This window comes from Bombyx mori, chromosome 11, assembly GCF_030269925.1.
Source record: "Bombyx mori chromosome 11, ASM3026992v2".
NCBI classification, from domain to species: Eukaryota; Metazoa; Arthropoda; class Insecta; order Lepidoptera; family Bombycidae; genus Bombyx; species Bombyx mori.
The window spans coordinates 19,423,012-19,442,375 of NC_085117.1; the positions used below are offsets into that span (position 1 = coordinate 19,423,012).

The window sequence follows — 19,364 nt, forward strand, 5'->3', positions numbered from 1 at the left end:
AATTTGCTAACACTAGTCATAGCAAGAGCAGTGCTTTGCAGAATCTACTATCGGATCGGAAACGCGATCCACTTAGAAGATCCGACGAAAAACTCTGTGTCTGTGGGCTAGTTTACTCGCCGAGCCCTTCCTCGCAAGCGACGGGTTAGACGTTAACGATGACTGGTACCTAAAAGCAACGTTAGTGGATCGGGAGAATCCGAAATAACGTGTTTTGGGCGACGTCGACTGTTTCCCATTCGGTCCGCCGGGAATGAACAGTTTTAATTTCTGTTAAATAACCAAATGACTATGTTTGTTGTAGACGCGTCGTCATCGAACGAGGCGGTGCACCTGCAACGACGGCTGCTGAGTCTGAGCTCGGAGCTGGTGACGCTTCGCAACCACTTGCACGTGGGAGCGGCTGGAGGCACGGCTGCCGGTGCGGCCCCCACTGCCGGCACTAGCACCGGACAACCCGCCGTCCCGCCGAGAGCACCGCACTTGTTACCACCGCCGCCGCACGCCGCGCAACCGCCCGCTCCACCGCTTCACCCCCTGCCGCCTCCTCCTGGTAATATTGATGTAGATGAGATCAGGGGCCACCAAGTTTCAGCTCACACACATCACGGCGTGAACACTGCCACCGATATTGAAACATTAGAACGAAGTCTCTGTTATATTGTATAACATATGTCCCACTTTTCAAACTCGAACCTATGACTCAAGGTAAAAACAGACAGAGTGGTGGGCGAATCCATCCATGCAATAGCTCAGAGAACCCGCGAAGGCACTGTATACATATGAATGCCAGTGGTGGACCCATGATCTATGTCAATTTATATGACAGTAAGTCGTCGGTCACTGACTGACCAGGATTTTTGTCATTTGTTCGTCATAAATTGAAATCTGTTGCTAAGTTCAGCTTTAGTTGGACTGTTTATATTTTATTTTACTCAAAAAATCTGCTGGTTTCAGTATCGTAATTATTTTAAGTTTTAATCCTAATCTGTTTCAACTACGACACATGTCGTGGTCTCGAAGTATTAATAGCATTTACTTGCATTAAATTGGAGATATAAGCAACGTTCCATAGTGGATTACGTTAGGAAACTAATAATGTGTTTAGATCTATTAATCTGTTTCACAAGCTGAATAAACAGAAGATTCATTCGATACTAACATGTATTTTCATCGTACTTAAGATAATTTTATGAGTACAAATTTTCAAATGTAGAAACGCGATGGCGGAACGTTCCGGCCGCCCCACCACAAGCGAGCGCGGGCCCTACTCCCACGAGTGGGACGAGCGGTCCGAGCGGAGTGAGCGGTCTAAGCGCAAGTGACGTGGAGGACCTCATACATCTAAGAGGACCGCTCACAGAAGACGCGGTCGTTAGAGCGTTGCAGGCGAGATTCTATCACAATAAGTTTTATGTAAGTTTTCTACATACATCATTTAAACCGTCAACCTATTTTAGCCGTGAAGCAGTAATGCGTTTCGGTTTGAAGGCTGGGGCAGCCGTGACTATACTTGAGACCTTAGAACTTATATCTCAAAGTGGGTGGCGCATTTACCTTGTAGATGTCGTGATCAAGTCGTCGTGGCCTAACGGATAAGACGTCCGGTGCATTCGTGTTGAGCGATGCACCGGTGTTCGAATCCCGCAGGCGGGTACCAATTTTTCTAATGAAATACGTACTCAACAAATGTTCACGATTGATTTCCACGGTGAAGGAATAACATCGTGTAATAAAAATGAAACCCGCAAAATTATAATTTGCGTAATTACTGGTGGTAGGACCTCTTGTGAGTCCGCACGGGTAGGTACCACCACCCTGCCTACTTCTGCCGTGAAGCAGTAATGCGTTTCGGTTTGAAGGGTGGGGCAGCCGTTGTAACTATAATTGAGACCTTAGAACTTATATCTCAAGGTGGGTGGCGCATTTACGTTGTAGATGTCTATGGGCTCCAGTAACCACTTAACACCAGGTGGGCTGTGAGCTCGTCCACTCATCTAAGCAATAAAAAAAAAGAGAAAAAAAAAGATGTCTATAGGCTCCAGTAACCACTTAACATCAGGTGGGCTGTGAGCTCGTCCATCCATCTAAGCAATAAAAAATAATAATCATAGACTGTAAATAATTAAAACGGCGAATTATAAAAATCTTATTACTTGACACTGGCTAATGCACAAACCGTGCCGGAAGAAATAGAAAAGAAGAAGAAAAACCAAAGAGTTTTACATAATAAAGGTTTTTCTTTAAATAAATATGAATTAGTAGTAGATTTTAAAACGGTGGGTTAAATCGAGTAACGGAGATACTACGCGCGTATGTTGAATGTGCTGAGCGGCAGCGCAGGTGTGCTTGTCCGGTTCGGTTGTCGGAGATCGTGCAGGTAAATTGTGCCCGGTCGAGTCTCGAAACAGCTATTACGAACGTCGACCCATTTAATGCGAAGCCGGGCTTCGTTGTGTAGTTCTATTCAAAATACGCTTGTTAGTTTTCGATGAATTTGTCAACGTAATCTATACTAATTTAAAAATCTACAGTGGTTTTTACGGATGTTCCGTTATAACTACTGAACCGTGCATCCGATTGACTTGAAACTTGGTATCCATGTAGAAAATACATGTACTTAATGGATAGGCTAATATTTATATGAATGTTGGACTCCCTATACCAGTTGCGTTGGCGTTCATGATGAGAATCTTTGTGGGGGTGAGAAATAATAATGTTAATTTTAAATGCCCAGCGAAGCGGACGGGTATAGCTAGTATATTATAAAACTATAAAATGAAACTTTCCCATATCGTAGAACATAACAAAAAAGTTATAGGTATTTAAGTTATATAAAATAATTATAACGCACTTCACATAGTTTCTTAATTCGGGGCGTATATTTTAATTTTAATATATAACCTTAAATAATTACTATTTACCGTTCCACGTATGAACACAAATATAGATATTAATATAAATAAAAGGATACATTAAAATAAAAGCTTTATTTTTATAATTTACACGACTTTTAAGTGACTAGTTGGTGTAGTAGTTAGCGGCCCTGACAGTTGCGCAGAGGGTCGTGGGTTCGATTCCCACATAGGTCAAACATTCGTGTGATGAACAGGTTTGTTTGCTCTTGGTCTGGGTGTTTATTATCTATATATTTAAAGTTATATAAGTATTCCCGAGCGCTATGACAATCCTTCTTGAAACGAGACTTCCGGAAAGTCCTTAATGGTAGGCAGCGGCGTGGCTCTGCCCCTGGCATTGCTGATGTATATGAGAGACGGTAACCCCTCACCATCACGTGGGTCGTATGCTCGTCTGCATACAAAGGCACACAGGGAACCCTAATCGAAGGCGGGATGACCGTGCGTGATTTGTTTTCAGTTATTAATTATTATTAGAATAGCACAATATTAAATATGTCAGTTAAAACAATATCATTTTTTTACGAGCAAAACACTTAGTCGTTTAGGACCGCGAAAACTGTGGAGTATTCGAAACATCGGAAGTAACTACTTTACTTAAGAAATTACTAAGTTACATTTAGCTTTACCTAACTATTTGACTATGTTTCGAACTGTGCCAAACATGCAATTGCGTTTCATGTGAAATGTTTTACATATGTAAATGAATCGATGTGCTTAATTTAACTCGTAATTCTCAATCTATTACAGACGATGATCGGACCAATCCTCATCGCGGTAAATCCATACACGGACACCTGTAACGCATTAACGTTGACTGCGGCCCGCGCCCACCGGCCCGAGCTAGCCCGACTGGTTCACGACGCCGTGAGACACCAGGCGGACTCAGGGTACCCTCAGGCGATCATTCTCTCAGGGGTATCTGGCTCAGGGAAGACGTACGCGTCAATGGTGTTGTTGAGGAGGCTCTTCGACGTGGCCGGTGGAGGCCCCGAAACGGATGCGTTCAAGCATCTCGCGGCGGCTTTTACTGTGCTGAGGGCTTTGGGCACGGCCGCCACACCGGCTAATGCGCATTCGTCCCGTATAGTAAGTATTACCAAAACGGTAGGCAGCCGCTTGGCTCTCCCCCTAGCATTGCTGAAGTCCATGGGCGACGATAACCACTCACCATCAGTTGGGCCGTACGCTCGTCTGCCTATTACAGCAACAAAAAAATAAAATCTTACATCATTTTATGTATAGTATAGATTGAAAACGGTACAGAAAGTTCTTAATTGCTTTATTATATAAAATTTAAAGTTCGCAGGATTCACGTAGTAATAGAAACTGGAATTTGTTTCCAGGGACATTTCATCGAGGTCCAAGTAACCGACGGAGCCTTGTATCGTACAAAGATCCACTGTTACTTCCTCGACCAGACCAGAGTGGTCCGCCCTCCAGCTGGCGAACGAAACTATCACATCTTCTACCAGATGCTGGCCGGACTCACACCCGACGAGCGATCGCAACTTCATCTTGAAGGTTATTCCGCTCAGGACTTAAGGCAAGTTAACTCTTTTTTTTTTATTAATTCGTTTTTAAATATCCGTTAATAAGATTTTAATTTTACAGGTATCTAGCATCCCCCCATCACCGTAGAGCAGAGCCAGAAGATGCTGCAAGATTCCATGCGTGGAAAACCTGTCTCGTTATTCTCGGTATACCGTTCCTTGACGTAGTACGAGTTTTAGCGGCTGTCCTATTACTTGGCAACGTTCAGTTCGCCGAGAGCGCTGAGGGTGGGGCCGAGCCAGCCGGAGAAGCAGAGCTAGCAGCAGCCGCGGCTCTGCTAGGAGTTGCAGCGCCGGCATTGTTACGAGGCTTGGCAATGCGGGCTCCACCTCGGACTTCATCTGCGCGATCAGTGCGCGTACCAGCCACCCCAGCGGCGGCTTCATCAGCGCGTGATGCACTGGCCAAAGCATTGTATTGCCGAACAGTGGCGACTATAGTGCGTAGAGCCAATTCGTTGAAACGCTTAGGATCTACTTTAGGCACGCTTTCGTCGGATTCAACTGAATCGGTACACGCGCAAGAAGCACGTCGAGCGTCATCAGCAGGCGGGTCTCGAGCGGGCGCTCGTTCAATGGCTGCACTTAACGACGCCGTACGACACGCCACTGATGGGTTCGTGGGGATATTGGACATGTTCGGTTTCGAGGACGCAGCCCCGAGTCGACTGGAGCACCTGTGCGTTAATCTGTGCGCAGAAACAATGCAACACTTTTATAATACTCACGTGTTCAAATCCGCCGCTGAATCTTGTCGCGAGGAAGGTGTGGCGTGTCCGCTCGAAGTGGAATACGTCGACAATGTGCCGTGTATTGATTTGGTGTCATCCTTGCGAGGCGGACTGCTTGCTGCACTGGACGCAGAATGTGCAGCCCGTGGTACTCCAGAACAATACGTAGTGCGCATTAAAACAGCACACAGGTAAAGTCATTACTAATCTGTTTTCATATTTAGGGTCATAATTCCACAACCCTACGTAGTATCCTTTGATCACAGAGGTCATCCGCGACTGGCGGAGGCTCGTCCACCGCACCCTCGAAGGTTTGCAGTGCGGCATTATGCTGGTGAAGTGGCATACGACACGGTGGACTTCTTGGAAGCTAATCGCGACGCCGTCCCTGACGACCTCCTTGCCGCCTTCGAAACTGGAACCTGTGAATTTGGTTTTGCTACACATCTTTTCGGGGCTGAACTTAAAGTAAGCACTTAATTAAATACAATCATAATCATAAAATCGCCTTTACTTTGTATCACTTTTCTGGGACAAACTATGTAATGCCTAATAGTTTGTGCCAGAACATATCATAGTTTGTCGCGTGCCTACTAGCAGTGCGGAAGAGGCGATCAACGACAGAATTCTCTGGGGCGGGTCACCGAGTGGAATGAACTGAATTTTGTTCAGTTATGCATGCAGTATTGCACATTCACTGTGAAGAAAAGACTTTTATCATAGCGCTAGCAATTTAAAGGATTATCCCTGCAGCCTTCCGCGGGTTCTTGGGGTCGATGTTTTGAGCGGTATTCAGTATCGGAGTCATATGGAAGCCAAAGCCAAATTGATCTCTAAAATTTTAAGAGTCAACAAAGCGAAGTTGTATTTCACGCCTGGACAAAGACTGGTGCTTTATAAATCACAGGGCCTGGCAATACGTGGAATACTGCCCTCCTCTGGGTTGGGATCCCCGAGTACACACTACTTCCATTTGACTCCATAAGAATTCGAACGGCCCTCGTTCGGATTGTCAATATTCCTGGCCTCACGGATCGCTTGGTGCCTCTGGGACGGTCTCTGGAAAAATCTATGGTGTTTCCCGAGCACTATGACGTATCCTTGTTCAGACTGGGCTTCCAAAAAGTAAAATAAAAGAATTAAATTTTTTCAAACCAAAATCATTGATTACAAGTCGGATATTACTTAAAATAGTGTTTGAATGTCAAAATATGAATATCCGGCTTAGAAATCAATGCCGAATATTAGAAGCATGGGGTTTTAATTTTGTTTATATGTCTGTCGTAGGCCATGGCAGCACAAGGCGGGGCAGCGAATTCTGGGGGTGGATTCTTCCGTGCGTCCCCCACAGTTGCTGCAGAAGCAGGCTCGACACTCACACAAGACTTCCACACGCGTCTCGACAACTTGCTCCGTACGCTCGTGCACGCTCGCCCGCACTTCGTGCGCTGTTTGCGGGCTAACTCTACGGAAACACCAATGCTCTTTGAAAGGACGACTGTAGCGCGACAGGTGAGAACTAGCGATAAAGGCGTCACCTGTTTGATACCGAGCTAAGCTTGATATTTTGGAACGACATAGATAGAATATCAATAAAGATTTTAATACTCGCTTTGACACCCTTTTCTGTCATTTTTGTCTCGCATACAACACAAACCTTCAATTTACGACTTTGGTGGTTTCAAGTCGTAATAGTATTTTCATTATTTGATAGACTCCAAATAGCCTCAGTTATTAAATTAATCGAGAGCGAGAAGGTAGGGTTAAAACTGAACCTGGAAAAAACAAAAATAATGACAAACGGAGAGAGAATTCCCATAAACTTAGGAAACAACCAAATTGATTACACCGATGAATATATTTACTTGGGACAGCTAATAACAGATGATAATCCGGTGCTCAAAGAAGTTGAACGAAGAATAACTAATGGCTGGAGAAGGTACTGGGGCTTGAAAGAAATTATGAAGGACAAAAATCTTCATATGAACATTAAAAGCAAACTATTTAATACTTGCGTACTACCAGTTCTCATGTACGGCAGTCAAACATGGGCTTTATCACAAAACACGATTAGCAAGCTTGCATCATGCCAACGCGCAATGGAGAGGAGCATGATGAACGTGAAAAAGTCAGACCGACTGAGTAACCGTATAATAAGAAGCAAAACAAAGGTAATAGATATAGGGTGCAAAATTAGAAGGCTTAAATGGCGTTGGGCAGGGCATATGGTTAGAGGTAAAGATAAATGGAGCAAAGTTGTGACACAATGGTATCCTAGAGAAAGTAAAAGGAAAAAAGGTAGACCGCAAAAAAGATGGGATGACGACATACGACAAGTGGCAGGCGTCACATGGAACAGAGTGGCTCAAGAAAGACATGAGTGGAAAAGGTTGGAGGAGGCCTTTGTCGATTGGCAAACAGATCTGCAGAAAATAAGAAAAATTCAAATAATAGACTAGATTAAGGTTTAAATAAAATTTAAGTTTTATATATTATATTTAATTTTAGTCATATAATTGTAATATGGATCTGAATAAAAGGCTATATTATTATTATTATTATTATTATTAAATTAATATTGACAGGTCCGTGCACTACAAATATTAGAAACGACGCAGCTAATGGCCAGTGGGTACCCGCACCGGATGCGTTTCCGTGCGTTCAGCGGACGGTACCGGGCACTGTGCCGCGGCGCGGGGGGCGGGGCGAGTGCGGGGGCTGCGGGGAGCGTGGCGGGCGCGGAGGGGGAGGCGTGCGGGCGGGTACTGAGGGCAGTGCAGGCTGCGGCCGCTCCACCAGCCCCCGCCTCCCCTGCCGCAGTACGGTGGGCGCTTGGAAAGAGACACGTCTTCCTCAGTGAGGGGATGCGGCAGGTTTGTTATATTTTTTATGTAAGCTTGTAAGTGCCCACAGTAGAACCATGTCAGAAGAAGTGTTTGGTAATTGTTTGTCTGGCTGTAATACCCAGAAAATAAAAATATACGGCACCGATGTCCTTGATCTTCTAGCACGATTCTACCATTTTTTTACTTATTGAATAGGCAGCTGAACGATCTCACGGCTTACAATGGGTATCACAGCAATCCATCGACATCACAAAGAAAATGCTGTTACCAATGTTGAGATATGTGACTTAAGTTTGAATTGTATAGTACAGCGGTTGTCCCACCCTTCAAGCCGGAGCACATGACTGCTTCCCGGCAGAAATAGGCAGAGCGACGCTACAGTCCACCAATAAACCATTTGTAGTAATAGCACTGCTTTATGGTCTATTCGTACTAGTAATAGTCTCATATATCTATTTCTTTCTTATCAGCTCTATTAATTTCAATCTTAGTAGCTGTCAATCTTAACGATAATCCTGTCCACCTAGTGTTAGCCTCACAGACTGTTCGCCAGTACTATCATCCACCATGATGCCTTTATTTAATTTTGAACTGCCATTTTATTAGCTACACAAGGCATCATAGGCAACGTACGTAGGCGTCATATTTGAGGTATGTCCTGGATGGTGGTATTAACCTATTAGATAATCCAGGTGTTAGAGCGGATGCGACGTGGTCGTCGTGAAGCGGCCGCTGCGAGTATACAGCGTGCGTGGCGGCGACACCGCGCCCGCCCCCGCCCCGCGCCGCGCCCCCGCCCCGCGCCCATCGCGCGCACCCCGCCTCCCGACCCCGCCGACAAGTGCGACCCCGCGCTCGTTAAGCGAACGTGCTCGCTCTTTGGACTCGACCTCGTACGTATATAATATCTATATATTAATACGTAAATCAAAAACTTTGTACACCTTTTTACGAAAATTGCGCTTACGGAGTAGTATGAAATTTCCCACACTTATAGAGAATATAGAGAAGGAGTGCAGAATGTTAATATTTTTTTAAATTATGTATGATAAATCAATAAAAAAAACATGACACACACTACCATGTATTTGACACACACATGCATGCATTCTATTTGTTTATTGTGAAACTTTTCTTATTGCTTATAGTCTGTGGTCAAATTGTGAATAGTTTAAATATTGTTTGTCTTTATTATAATGATATTTGTCTTGGCGAAATCTGTGATTATATAATAGAACTATAATAAATCTTTGGACAATAGAATCGATACAATAGACTTTAGTCGATAATTACCGATACAATACAAGAGAATTTAGTCGTATTTCGAATACCGGGGGACCATTAGTAATGATAAAGGTTGTGTTCCAGGAGCGTCCCCCACCGCTGCCCCCGTCCCGCGCGTACACCGTGTCGGGGGGCGTGAAGCTGAGCTACCCGCAGCAGCGCGCCGTGAGTGCCGAGTGGAGCGACGAGGGCGGCGCGCGCCTGCGCCCCGGCGACACCGTGCTCGTGGTCGGCGCCGCCCGCCGGGGACACCTCGCTGTACAGGTCCGATACAACACCTTTTTTTTATTGTCGTATTTTACTTGAGAGTCCGCACGGATAGGTACCACCACCCTGCCTATTTCTGCCGTGAAGCAGCAATGCGTTTTGGTTTGAAGGGTGGGGCAGCCGTTGTAACTATACTTGAAACCTTAGAACTTATATCTCAAGGTGGGCGGCGCATTTACGCTGTAGATGTCTACGGCCTGCATTAACCACTTAACACCAAATGGGCTGTGAGCTTGTCCACCCACATAAGCAATAAAAAAAGTAAAAATAAAAAAGGCAGACGAGCATACGGTCCACCTGATAGTGAGTGGTTACCGTCGCTCATGAACGTTAGCAATGCCAGCGGCAGAGCAAAGCCGCTGTCTACCACTAAATACTCTCCACAAGCCTCGTTTGACAAAGGATGTGTCATAGCGCTCGGGAAACAGCGCGGAGGGGAGATCAATGCAAAGCCGAATAGTCCGTGGCAAAAAAGATCCCTAGAATCGCACTATGGATGAACGCAGTGGCTCCAGATAGTATGAATGAACTGTACTCTGGTGGCGGGCAGTGCGATGGTAAAAACGAGATGATTGTATCATCTCAAACAATTCCTTAGAGTACTCTCCATGGAACATACGGTACAAAATACAGAGGGAACCGAAGTCCCTCCACCATTAGTTGCTAACCATTAGTTATTGTCATACAAAGAATACAACGCTTGAGTTCCTCCTGCTGATGAGTGCTGAACCCAAGTTAAGCGCTTAAAGCAAAAGAATGGCGGTTCATTCCAGATTTGAATTGTGCTTGGCATCCTTGATACCTTTAAAGTTTAAACATACCGTAGATTGAGGGGAATCGGGACCTTTTCCAAATCCAACACAAATTTTCAATGGTTTTTCTTTTTCTTTCTTTTCTTTTTCTTCTTTATAATACCAATAAAATTGAGATTAAAACGGTTCTGGTTCTTAAATTTTTATATACGATGCGTTATTATTATACATCGTCCATTACAAAATATACACAAAAACTGAAAAAACTAGCTTGACCCGATCCACCTTGGCTTTGGGGTGAATCAGGTTACAGGGCTGGCACTATTTAGTTGTTAGGTAGATACCTAACTTTAGGTAATTAACTTTTTAATATCTTTTATGAGTTACAAAAGTTGATAATTATGGGCAAAGTGGACGGAAAGAGACGTGCTGGGCGAAGAAAGAAATCATGGCTCCGGAATATCCGGGAGTGGACCGGTATTGCCTCCGTCGAACAGCTATTCCGGCTGGCTGCAGATAAAAATGAATATAGAAAGCTAACGGCCAACCTTCAGGATAGAAGAGGCACTGGAAGAAGAAGAGTTACAAAACTTTGATGACTAAATTAAACTATTTAATATTCTTAAACACTAAATAAAAGTCATTTTCAGTTCAACAAAGTTAAATCTAAGAACTCAACAAAAGTAATGTGACATCCCAGATTTGTCCCTATTCTAACTCGAGTCCCTATTCTCCCCAATCTACTGTACTACAATATTATTATGTAAATGACATTCACGTGTTTTGAAGGTCTATGGATCTCTATAAAATATATGATGTAACTGGGCAACTGTTTACTGAAAGATTAAATGTAAAAGAAAAGAAAAAGAATAAATCTAAGCTGTGAAAGCCATTGCCGTAGACAGACTGTAAGAACATCTGGAGTTGACGTTTCCAGATCGGCAGCCGCACCGTGCAGGTCCCGCACGGCGTGCTGTCCCCCCCGCGCGCGCCCGCCCCCCGGCACCACCCGCCGCCGCCCCCCGCCCCCGCGCCACCCGCACTCGCCTGACATTCACTTGTATAAGTAAGAACGATATTCTGTGAGATGGTGTATTACTGTAACTAATAATAATAATAGGTAGTAAGTAAATACTTCACTATAAATCTGTTTACACGTTTTCAATGTTGCCACAAAAGTATTTTGTATATTGTATACGTGATTTTATATCTATTTAGCTAATCCGACAAAGTATCGTATTGCGGTGCTCTTTATAAAATAGCTGTTATTATACTGGTCTTCCATATTAAAGTGCCTGATTTTGAGAAACGTATATTTAATTAATCAATGTAAAGTAAAAGATAAGCATAACGGATTTAGAGAGATATAGATTTTTGAAATAAAATTAGCTATAAATGTGTGCCTTATATTTTTATATTTTGTATGTAAATATTCGATTTAAGTATTTATGTTAGTTATTTTGAAGAAATTGAAAAGAATTAATTGTAGTTTCGTTAGCATAAGGTTTTATGTACGGCTGAACTCCTTTCTCTGATTGAATAAATTGGTAACTATAATATTATTATAAAGATGATGGTTTGCTAATGTAATCCTGCCAAAAGAAATTGTTATATTATTATGCTGACCAACTTAGGGCCGCCCTGAAGCAAGTTAATATATTTTTTTAAATATTCATTCAGTATTAATTACAGTTGTAAATACGACATAATACAAATCAGTACACTACATTCCTCAATATATTGATACTATTAATTTTTCTGTACATATTTCCTTTGGTAGTATTATTGGTTTTAGATTACCTATTATATAGCAATAAGCACAAATTTAAACCTACTGTATAATAGGTTTATATTAAAGTACTAGGTTTTACTGGTGGCTTCACTCGCGCTGATATATATTTTTAAAGTATTTGAAGATTATTTTTCCTGGGTTAAAGGTACGGTGTGTGTGTACCACAGACAACTACCGCGTATAAAAATATTGTATGTGTAGGAAAAGAAAAAGGAATCTAGAAGATATAGGGAATAGAAAATTCAAGATTGTTAAAAAATCATCATTATTACTGTGCACACTAAATAAAATATGTATGTAGTACCTAACTTTTCGTAATTCATTAATTATCATTTAAAGTGAAATGGAGTTCATAAAATTTAGGAACACAAAATAATAGAGTGATAACAATTTCAACAGAACTACATATTTGAACTAAATCTGTTTTTTTTTTACTAACGTCTATAACGTCGAGAATAGGGATGTGGAATACATATTATCAGATCTTTTTAAATAAAACAATTTGACACATCGATATAACACTCGTCAAAGTTATTAATAGTTTTATTTTCGTTTCCAAACTCGGTCTATGATGGGACTAAAACAGTTCTATTGTTAATTTTATTGATATTTAAAAAAAATTGCAACTGTTTTAACCAAGAAATTGTGATAAGTAATAGACCACTAATAATTATGTAAAATTACGGTATTCTAAATGTTAAGCAGGTTTCGTATTTCTTCTGGCATGAAAAGATGTTTTCCTGGAGCTTTTGAAGCCGTTCTCATTGATTATAGCATTTTGACATTTATTAGCTTCGTCACAAATTAAACATTTTGACATAGCTTAAAGGTGCCGTTATTAAGCGATATTCAAAGCCTATGAAAATACTACCATTAATCATTATATTTGAGACTTATTCATGTTTCAAGATTGGCGGCATATTAAACATTTTGGTGACTGTAGCCACTTCATAGATATAGTCTGTGGTGACAATTGTCAATTCGTTAAAAAAAAAACATTTAAAAAGTTTCTATTGTACAATACAATTATTGAAACTTCGAACGTCGAACCTTCGAGGCAATACAAAAATAATAGTAAATGGTAGTGTTTGATTCATACGAAATATTATGGTACAATTATTATATCATCTATATTCTATTTAATTACGTCTTCAAATCGCACCTCAGAAATATATAGTACATCAACATCAAATTATTTCTAATCATCATAAAATCTTTGAGAACTGGTGACCGAGTTAATAAAAACATAAGTACCTATGTAACATAATGACAAATAAAAGTTTGTCATTAATTTTTAAACTCGTAGACTGACAATATGACACAAATTATTAAAATATAGTCTATAGTCGTTGGCACTTTAACTAATGCATTTGGTTATACGTTGCGTGACTATCAAACAAGTATTTAAGTTAATGTGATTGATGGAAGCATTTCTAAAATACTTTATAACCTAATTTTTTTTTGTAGAACATCTCAAATAATTAATCGACAAACTATTAGTGCAGTTAATACCTAGGCAGTTGGACAAGGCCACTAATGTATACCACAGAGCTTGCCATCATGAGTCTGATTATTAGATTAGTTTTATTATACCTACTATTAAGACATAAAAACAAATAAAAGTATATAATTAAGAATTTTCAATGTTTTATTTTTTATTATATACACAAAACATTTGGAATGTGGGAGCTCCATACATAACAAGAATAATATTTTATGTTAAGCATGCAATTCTTTTCGTTTTCACCTGCAATACAGTGAATATATAAGGCACAGACTTTGTACCGACAATACAACCAATTTTTTTTTTTCGACAATAATACATTCCATTTTAGAATTTTAAACATTTGAATAAAAAAGCCAATACACTATTTCATCTTAGATTACATTATAGTTGTAATATTAACAGCGCACTTGTAACAATTACACAATAAAGCGAGTTACTAAAAGTCTAAATGAACACATCAAAGACTGTTCCCAAGTTAAACACGAAGATAGTGGCAGTGGATAGAGTCAGCTAACAACCATGGCAACACTCGCGACACTCAACTTATTTTAAGATGGTAACACTAAAGTTTTTTTACGCTTTGATAACTTCAAATGTATACTTTCGTATCTAAGCAATAATAATTACGTGCGATTTCGCTCGTGTTAACATTTCAATAGTAATATTATAGTTAATATAGTAGTAGCCTTTAAGCTCCTAAATTAAAAGATTGTATAAAAGTTGAATTTAAAAATACAAATACAAACTACATAAAGGTCAAATCGAAAAAAATCAACTTTCATACTATTTTATTGTATAAAAAAAAACATAATATATAACACGAAACAGCCACGTGTGTGTTAAAAACAATGACATTTCTACAAACTTAGTTCTCAAGAATTTACATCTTTTAGAACTTTCTTTTTATTTAAAGCTCCCCTAAACACAGGCCCTAAGTAAAAATAACAACATGACGTAACGATTAAAATTTTTATTTAACTACATATTTAATATATTTCAATCCAATTCACTATATTCATTGTTGTGTACTGACCAAAAATGCTAACAAAATTGGTGTCATAATATAATGTTTCAACAATGTAAAATATAATCAATTCAGCTAATCATTTAGTAATTTACTGTTACACGAAAATTCTCGTGAAAAGCCTCGGGTGAATTCAAGTCCATCATGTGTGACATTTGGGGCCAAAGTGTACAGACCTAACCAAAGATATTATATATTTATAATTCACATTAATATGCGCATGCATAACACTGACATTTACATTAATAAAATTCGTTATAAAAAATACATCATCCATACTTTTTAAAGCGATAATAAACAGTAAGAAGTTATAGAATATTCTAGAACCGACCCTCACATCTCTAGATCGGAAGACCTCAGAATTTAAAGAACAGCTTCGGATCGGACACAATACACTATCGGTTGTTTTAACAACCAAATTTACAATACAGACAGTACAACAAACTACAAATTAGTGGAAAAAGTATTGTAACTAGCACATTTTAATCTTTATTTTATTGTAAAATCACTTCGTTAACATCATGGGTGAATAAACGAACAGAGTTCCACATTAGTTCTCATTTATTTTAAGATTTGGATAGATAATTTATCATTCTCTAACACAAGCATAAAATACACTTGTCAGAACAATATATTGACATAGCTCTACACACAAACCGTTTCAAAACAACCATCAGTTGCTATGGCAACCACTATCAACAACATTACATTCGAAGTAACGGTCGCCATGGCAACGCTGTCATTCCAATTTGAAACTTTTTTCGTGGTCCGTTATATTTCAGACATTTTAATATCTGTGTAATATCTGTATGCGCATACATATACTACATCGAGGTGTGAAAGACTATTTTTAAGCGACATTTTATCTTTGTAATTATAGGTCCGTTTTTTTATTTTTTTTTATTGCTAAGATGGGTGGACGAGCTCACAACCCACCTGGTGTTAAGTGGTTACTGGAGCCCATAGACATCCACAACGTAAATGCGCCACCCACCTTGAGATACAAGTTCTGAGGTCTCAAGTATAGTCACAACGGCTGCCCCACCTTTCAAACCGAAACGCATTATTGCTTCACGGCAGAAATAGGCAGGGTGGTGGTACCCACCCGCGCGGACTCACAAGAGGTCCTACCACCAGTAATTACGCAAATTATAATTTTGCGGGTTTCATTTTTATTACACGATGTTATTCCTTCACCGTGGAAGTCAATTGTCAAAAGTTTGTATTAGCATCAACAGTTCGATGTTTTTAATTGAACTTCAATTAAGTTTACTCCATTCAAATAACCGAAGAAGTTTTATGACATCTTTTTTAAATTTTAAACTTTAAATGGCTCTTCTGTAAAGTTGCCAAAATGTCGCTTAAAAAAATAGCCTTTTACTCGTCGATATGAACGTACTTATGTGGAACTCATGTCGAACCTAAACAAGTAATATTATTGGTCCACCGAAGATAAAGAGGTAGAAAAGACAGTACGAAGCCAGGATCCTGGCTATCTAAGAAAAATTTGGCCACAATAATTTTATATTTATACATATGTATATGAAACTCGATTCTATCGAACGATATCAGCGCAGATCCTCAACCTCACCGATGTCCCCAGTGACCGGTCGGAGGGGGTCTGCGGCCACATGCGCCTACGATCTTAGACCTTATTTCTAAATGCGTAATGTAACGGGATAACAAGCTGAGCTTATTTAAGCTTAATGAAAGTTTTAAAGAACAAACCGAAACTATGAGTTTAAACTATATGAGTACACGGTGTAAAGAAATAGTTCATGAAATCGAAAATTGAATGAAATACAACTCTAATAGCATGATAAAAGATATTAATTACCTAAGCTAAAAATTGTAATTTATAAGTTCATATTCGTTGAATCGAAATGCGTGCCTACCCGCGTTCCCGCGAGTTGATTGCCCTCGAGCGAACAAAGTTAATTAATATATTTTCGAATGTGATTTTTTTATCGTATTTGATATCATTCGCTGTTATATCTCCTTCCATTTTCGGAATTATTTCTGCACACTCTATACGCTGGGCGTTAGGAATTTTTTCCTCTTTTTTAGGTTCCATCATACACGTAATATGATCCTGTTTAATTATATTATTATTTCCCGGTTAAAAACGCATTACGTATTTATATTACTTAAAGCAATTCAATTTAAATGTATAAAATGAAACTTTCATAGCATTGAACATATTAGATCTACAATTTAATTAAAGAATTATAATAGTTTTATCGTTCGTTCTTCAACCACAATCAATTTTCAATCATCAAATACACGAACATTTTCATCTTCAGATTATACGTAATTATAATTTGAAGACTGTTTATATATAATAGAAATGCAATACAGAACTATTCTGAAATGAACTCGCATTACGACAAGGTCGATAAATGATTTATACGTTCCAAATTTATCGATAAGCCACCGCTTTTAAACTTCAATCGACAATCCATTACCAGTGTCGAATATTATATAACTACAGCGTATTCCAAGGAAATTGGCGTTAGATAATTTCTTACTACTTTTTCGTACCAAATTTCATATTGTTTGATGATATGAATTTAATAAATTCTGGCCCATGTTGGGTTGTAAGCCTACTCACATACGGGTTGGTTAATACGCATTGAATTAATTTTACGCTTATATTTGAAACCTCTGAAACCTCTTTCCGTCTCTGGCCGCTACCCGCTGCGGTTGAACACTTTTCCTTTTCCCGCCACCGTTTTTAGTAACGTGATGTACCGGATTTCTTTCGTGAACTTTTTTATTTATTCCTTTTATAGGCAGACGAGAAGACGTAGCGTGAGTAGACCTCCCACAAAATGGATCGACGAGCTATTGAGGTTCGCGGAGATCCGCAAGCAGAGCAAGACCTATCTTTGTGGCGAGGCTTGGGGAATCCTATATCCAGCTATGGACGTCTGTAGGCAGACGGGCATACAGCCTACCTGACGGTAATTGGTTACCGTCGCTCATGGACGTCAGCAATGCCAGGGGCACAACCCAGTCGCTGCCTATCAATTGTATAAATGTGTTCTCAACGTCAGCCGGTGAGCACGGAGCGTTCCGTTTCTATCGATGATCGAATTGAAACACGCGATCGATACGATTTCGAGTGCTCCGCACGTCGAGCACCACTAGATCATAAAAACATTTAATTCGGCCGCGTCAAGGCAACACAGGCGCGCACCGCCGACGCTCTGGCAACACCAGATTTATTTACAGCTTTATGGTTGGAACGTTTCGTGCTTACGTAATCGAAAAGTTTTTAATTGCAGTATCTAGGTTCATGGATGACGTTACGTCAAAACTATCGTTCATTATTACATATAGCAATTTCGATACGACCTTAACGCGGTCTTTTTTAATAATTAACTATAATAAAAAAAAAAAAACAGCTTATATAAAAACATCTGCGGTACACAGAGAAGGCAACGATTTTTACAAACATATTTATATTTTAACGAAGCCGCCAGGCGACTTCCTTTACTTAATGTCTTCAATAAAGATTTCACAGATATTTTGGATATTCGAGTAAAAAATAACAGAATACTTTTTTATGTGCGTTATTCGCGGGAGATGGGCGTGCTGCACGCGGCGGATGGGGCGCGGCGTTCTAGAGGCGAGCGCGGAGTGGAATCCGCTTCCGTGTTTGAGTCCGCTTCGCCTTCCGCCGTCGCTTCTGCGTCCGCGCCGGCTTCGCTGTCCGCACCGCACAACGAAGTGAACACACTGCTCGACGACACTTCGCGTACATACCGCCGCTGTTCAGCTGTAATAGGCATGATGACTAATTTTCAAAATCTTTTCTATGATATTCAGAAGTATCTATTAAATAAAAAATACATCATATTTCTGTAGAAAATAAAGGTTTTCATGCAATAAAATGAATTTTAAATTTAAAGTTTCTATTTCGCGCTAAAACGCTGTTCAGTGTCATGGCGTTTGTCATTACGTCACGGCTCAGTAAGCTTCAGTATGTCAACAGTAAACATTAGATGCTTGTATAATAAATAAAGTTATTTTGCATAATAAATATGAATTCATGAATAAATTTATGCGTCGAAATCATTATGAAACCGCTCAAATTTTTTGAAAGCAGAAATTAAGGAAAGACTACTCTGAGAAGTGACGGAATGATTTTCGGTTTCCGTGTAATAAAAAAAATCTAGATTCGGATTATATTTCATGCACTGTTACTAACACCTTCCACATGTAATATACGTAATTAGAGGTGGCTCCTTTCTAAAACCACACATGAGGAAAGACAAACAGTTCGTTTTTTTTCTTTTTTATTTATTTACTAGCTGCCCCGGCAGACTTCGTAGTGCCTCAATCGATAAATAAAATACCTAAACTTTTGTATAAAATAAACTTAAAACAAACAAAAGGGATCCGTCCGACGGGGGACACATCAAAGGGAAAACAACATTGTTATTTTTATTTAATTCCGAGCATTTTCATATTTATCTACCTTTTAAACCTTCTCTGGACTTCCACAAATAATTCAAGACCAAAATTAGCGAAATCGGTCTAGCCGTTCTCGAGTTTTAGCGAGACTGACGAACAGCAATTCATTTTTATATGAATTCATTTTTTCATATTTAAATCATGGCCTGCATGCAGTATATGATGCTCCGTGTGCTTGTAACAAACGATGCCACGACGCTATGTTCAATTC

The 19,364-nt window shown here is 39.9% G+C and overlaps 2 protein-coding genes across 4 annotated transcripts in view; one reads left to right on the forward strand and one right to left on the reverse strand.

Annotated features, from left to right (window-relative positions):
- LOC101743597 (unconventional myosin-IXAa) overlaps positions 1-13,780 on the forward strand; it is a 61,960-nt gene extending 48,180 nt beyond the window's left edge. For all 3 annotated transcript variants that reach the window (XM_062671278.1, XM_038014150.2, XM_038014151.2), the window contains 11 exons: positions 305-553; positions 1,217-1,416; positions 3,669-4,007; positions 4,265-4,464; positions 4,533-5,393; positions 5,469-5,670; positions 6,490-6,714; positions 7,788-8,075; positions 8,741-8,941; positions 9,417-9,596; positions 11,289-13,780. In XM_062671278.1, coding sequence (XP_062527262.1) covers positions 305-553; positions 1,217-1,416; positions 3,669-4,007; positions 4,265-4,464; positions 4,533-5,393; positions 5,469-5,670; positions 6,490-6,714; positions 7,788-8,075; positions 8,741-8,941; positions 9,417-9,596; positions 11,289-11,402 — 3,059 coding nt within the window. In that variant the 3' untranslated portion in view covers positions 11,403-13,780. The remainder of the gene's footprint in view (positions 1-304; positions 554-1,216; positions 1,417-3,668; positions 4,008-4,264; positions 4,465-4,532; positions 5,394-5,468; positions 5,671-6,489; positions 6,715-7,787; positions 8,076-8,740; positions 8,942-9,416; positions 9,597-11,288) is intronic.
- The window catches only part of LOC101743313 (uncharacterized), a 50,953-nt gene continuing 45,362 nt past the window's right edge, over positions 13,774-19,364 (reverse strand). The window contains exon 4 of the mRNA XM_004927039.5: positions 13,774-18,455. Coding sequence (XP_004927096.2) covers positions 18,250-18,455 — 206 coding nt within the window. The 3' untranslated portion in view covers positions 13,774-18,249. The remainder of the gene's footprint in view (positions 18,456-19,364) is intronic.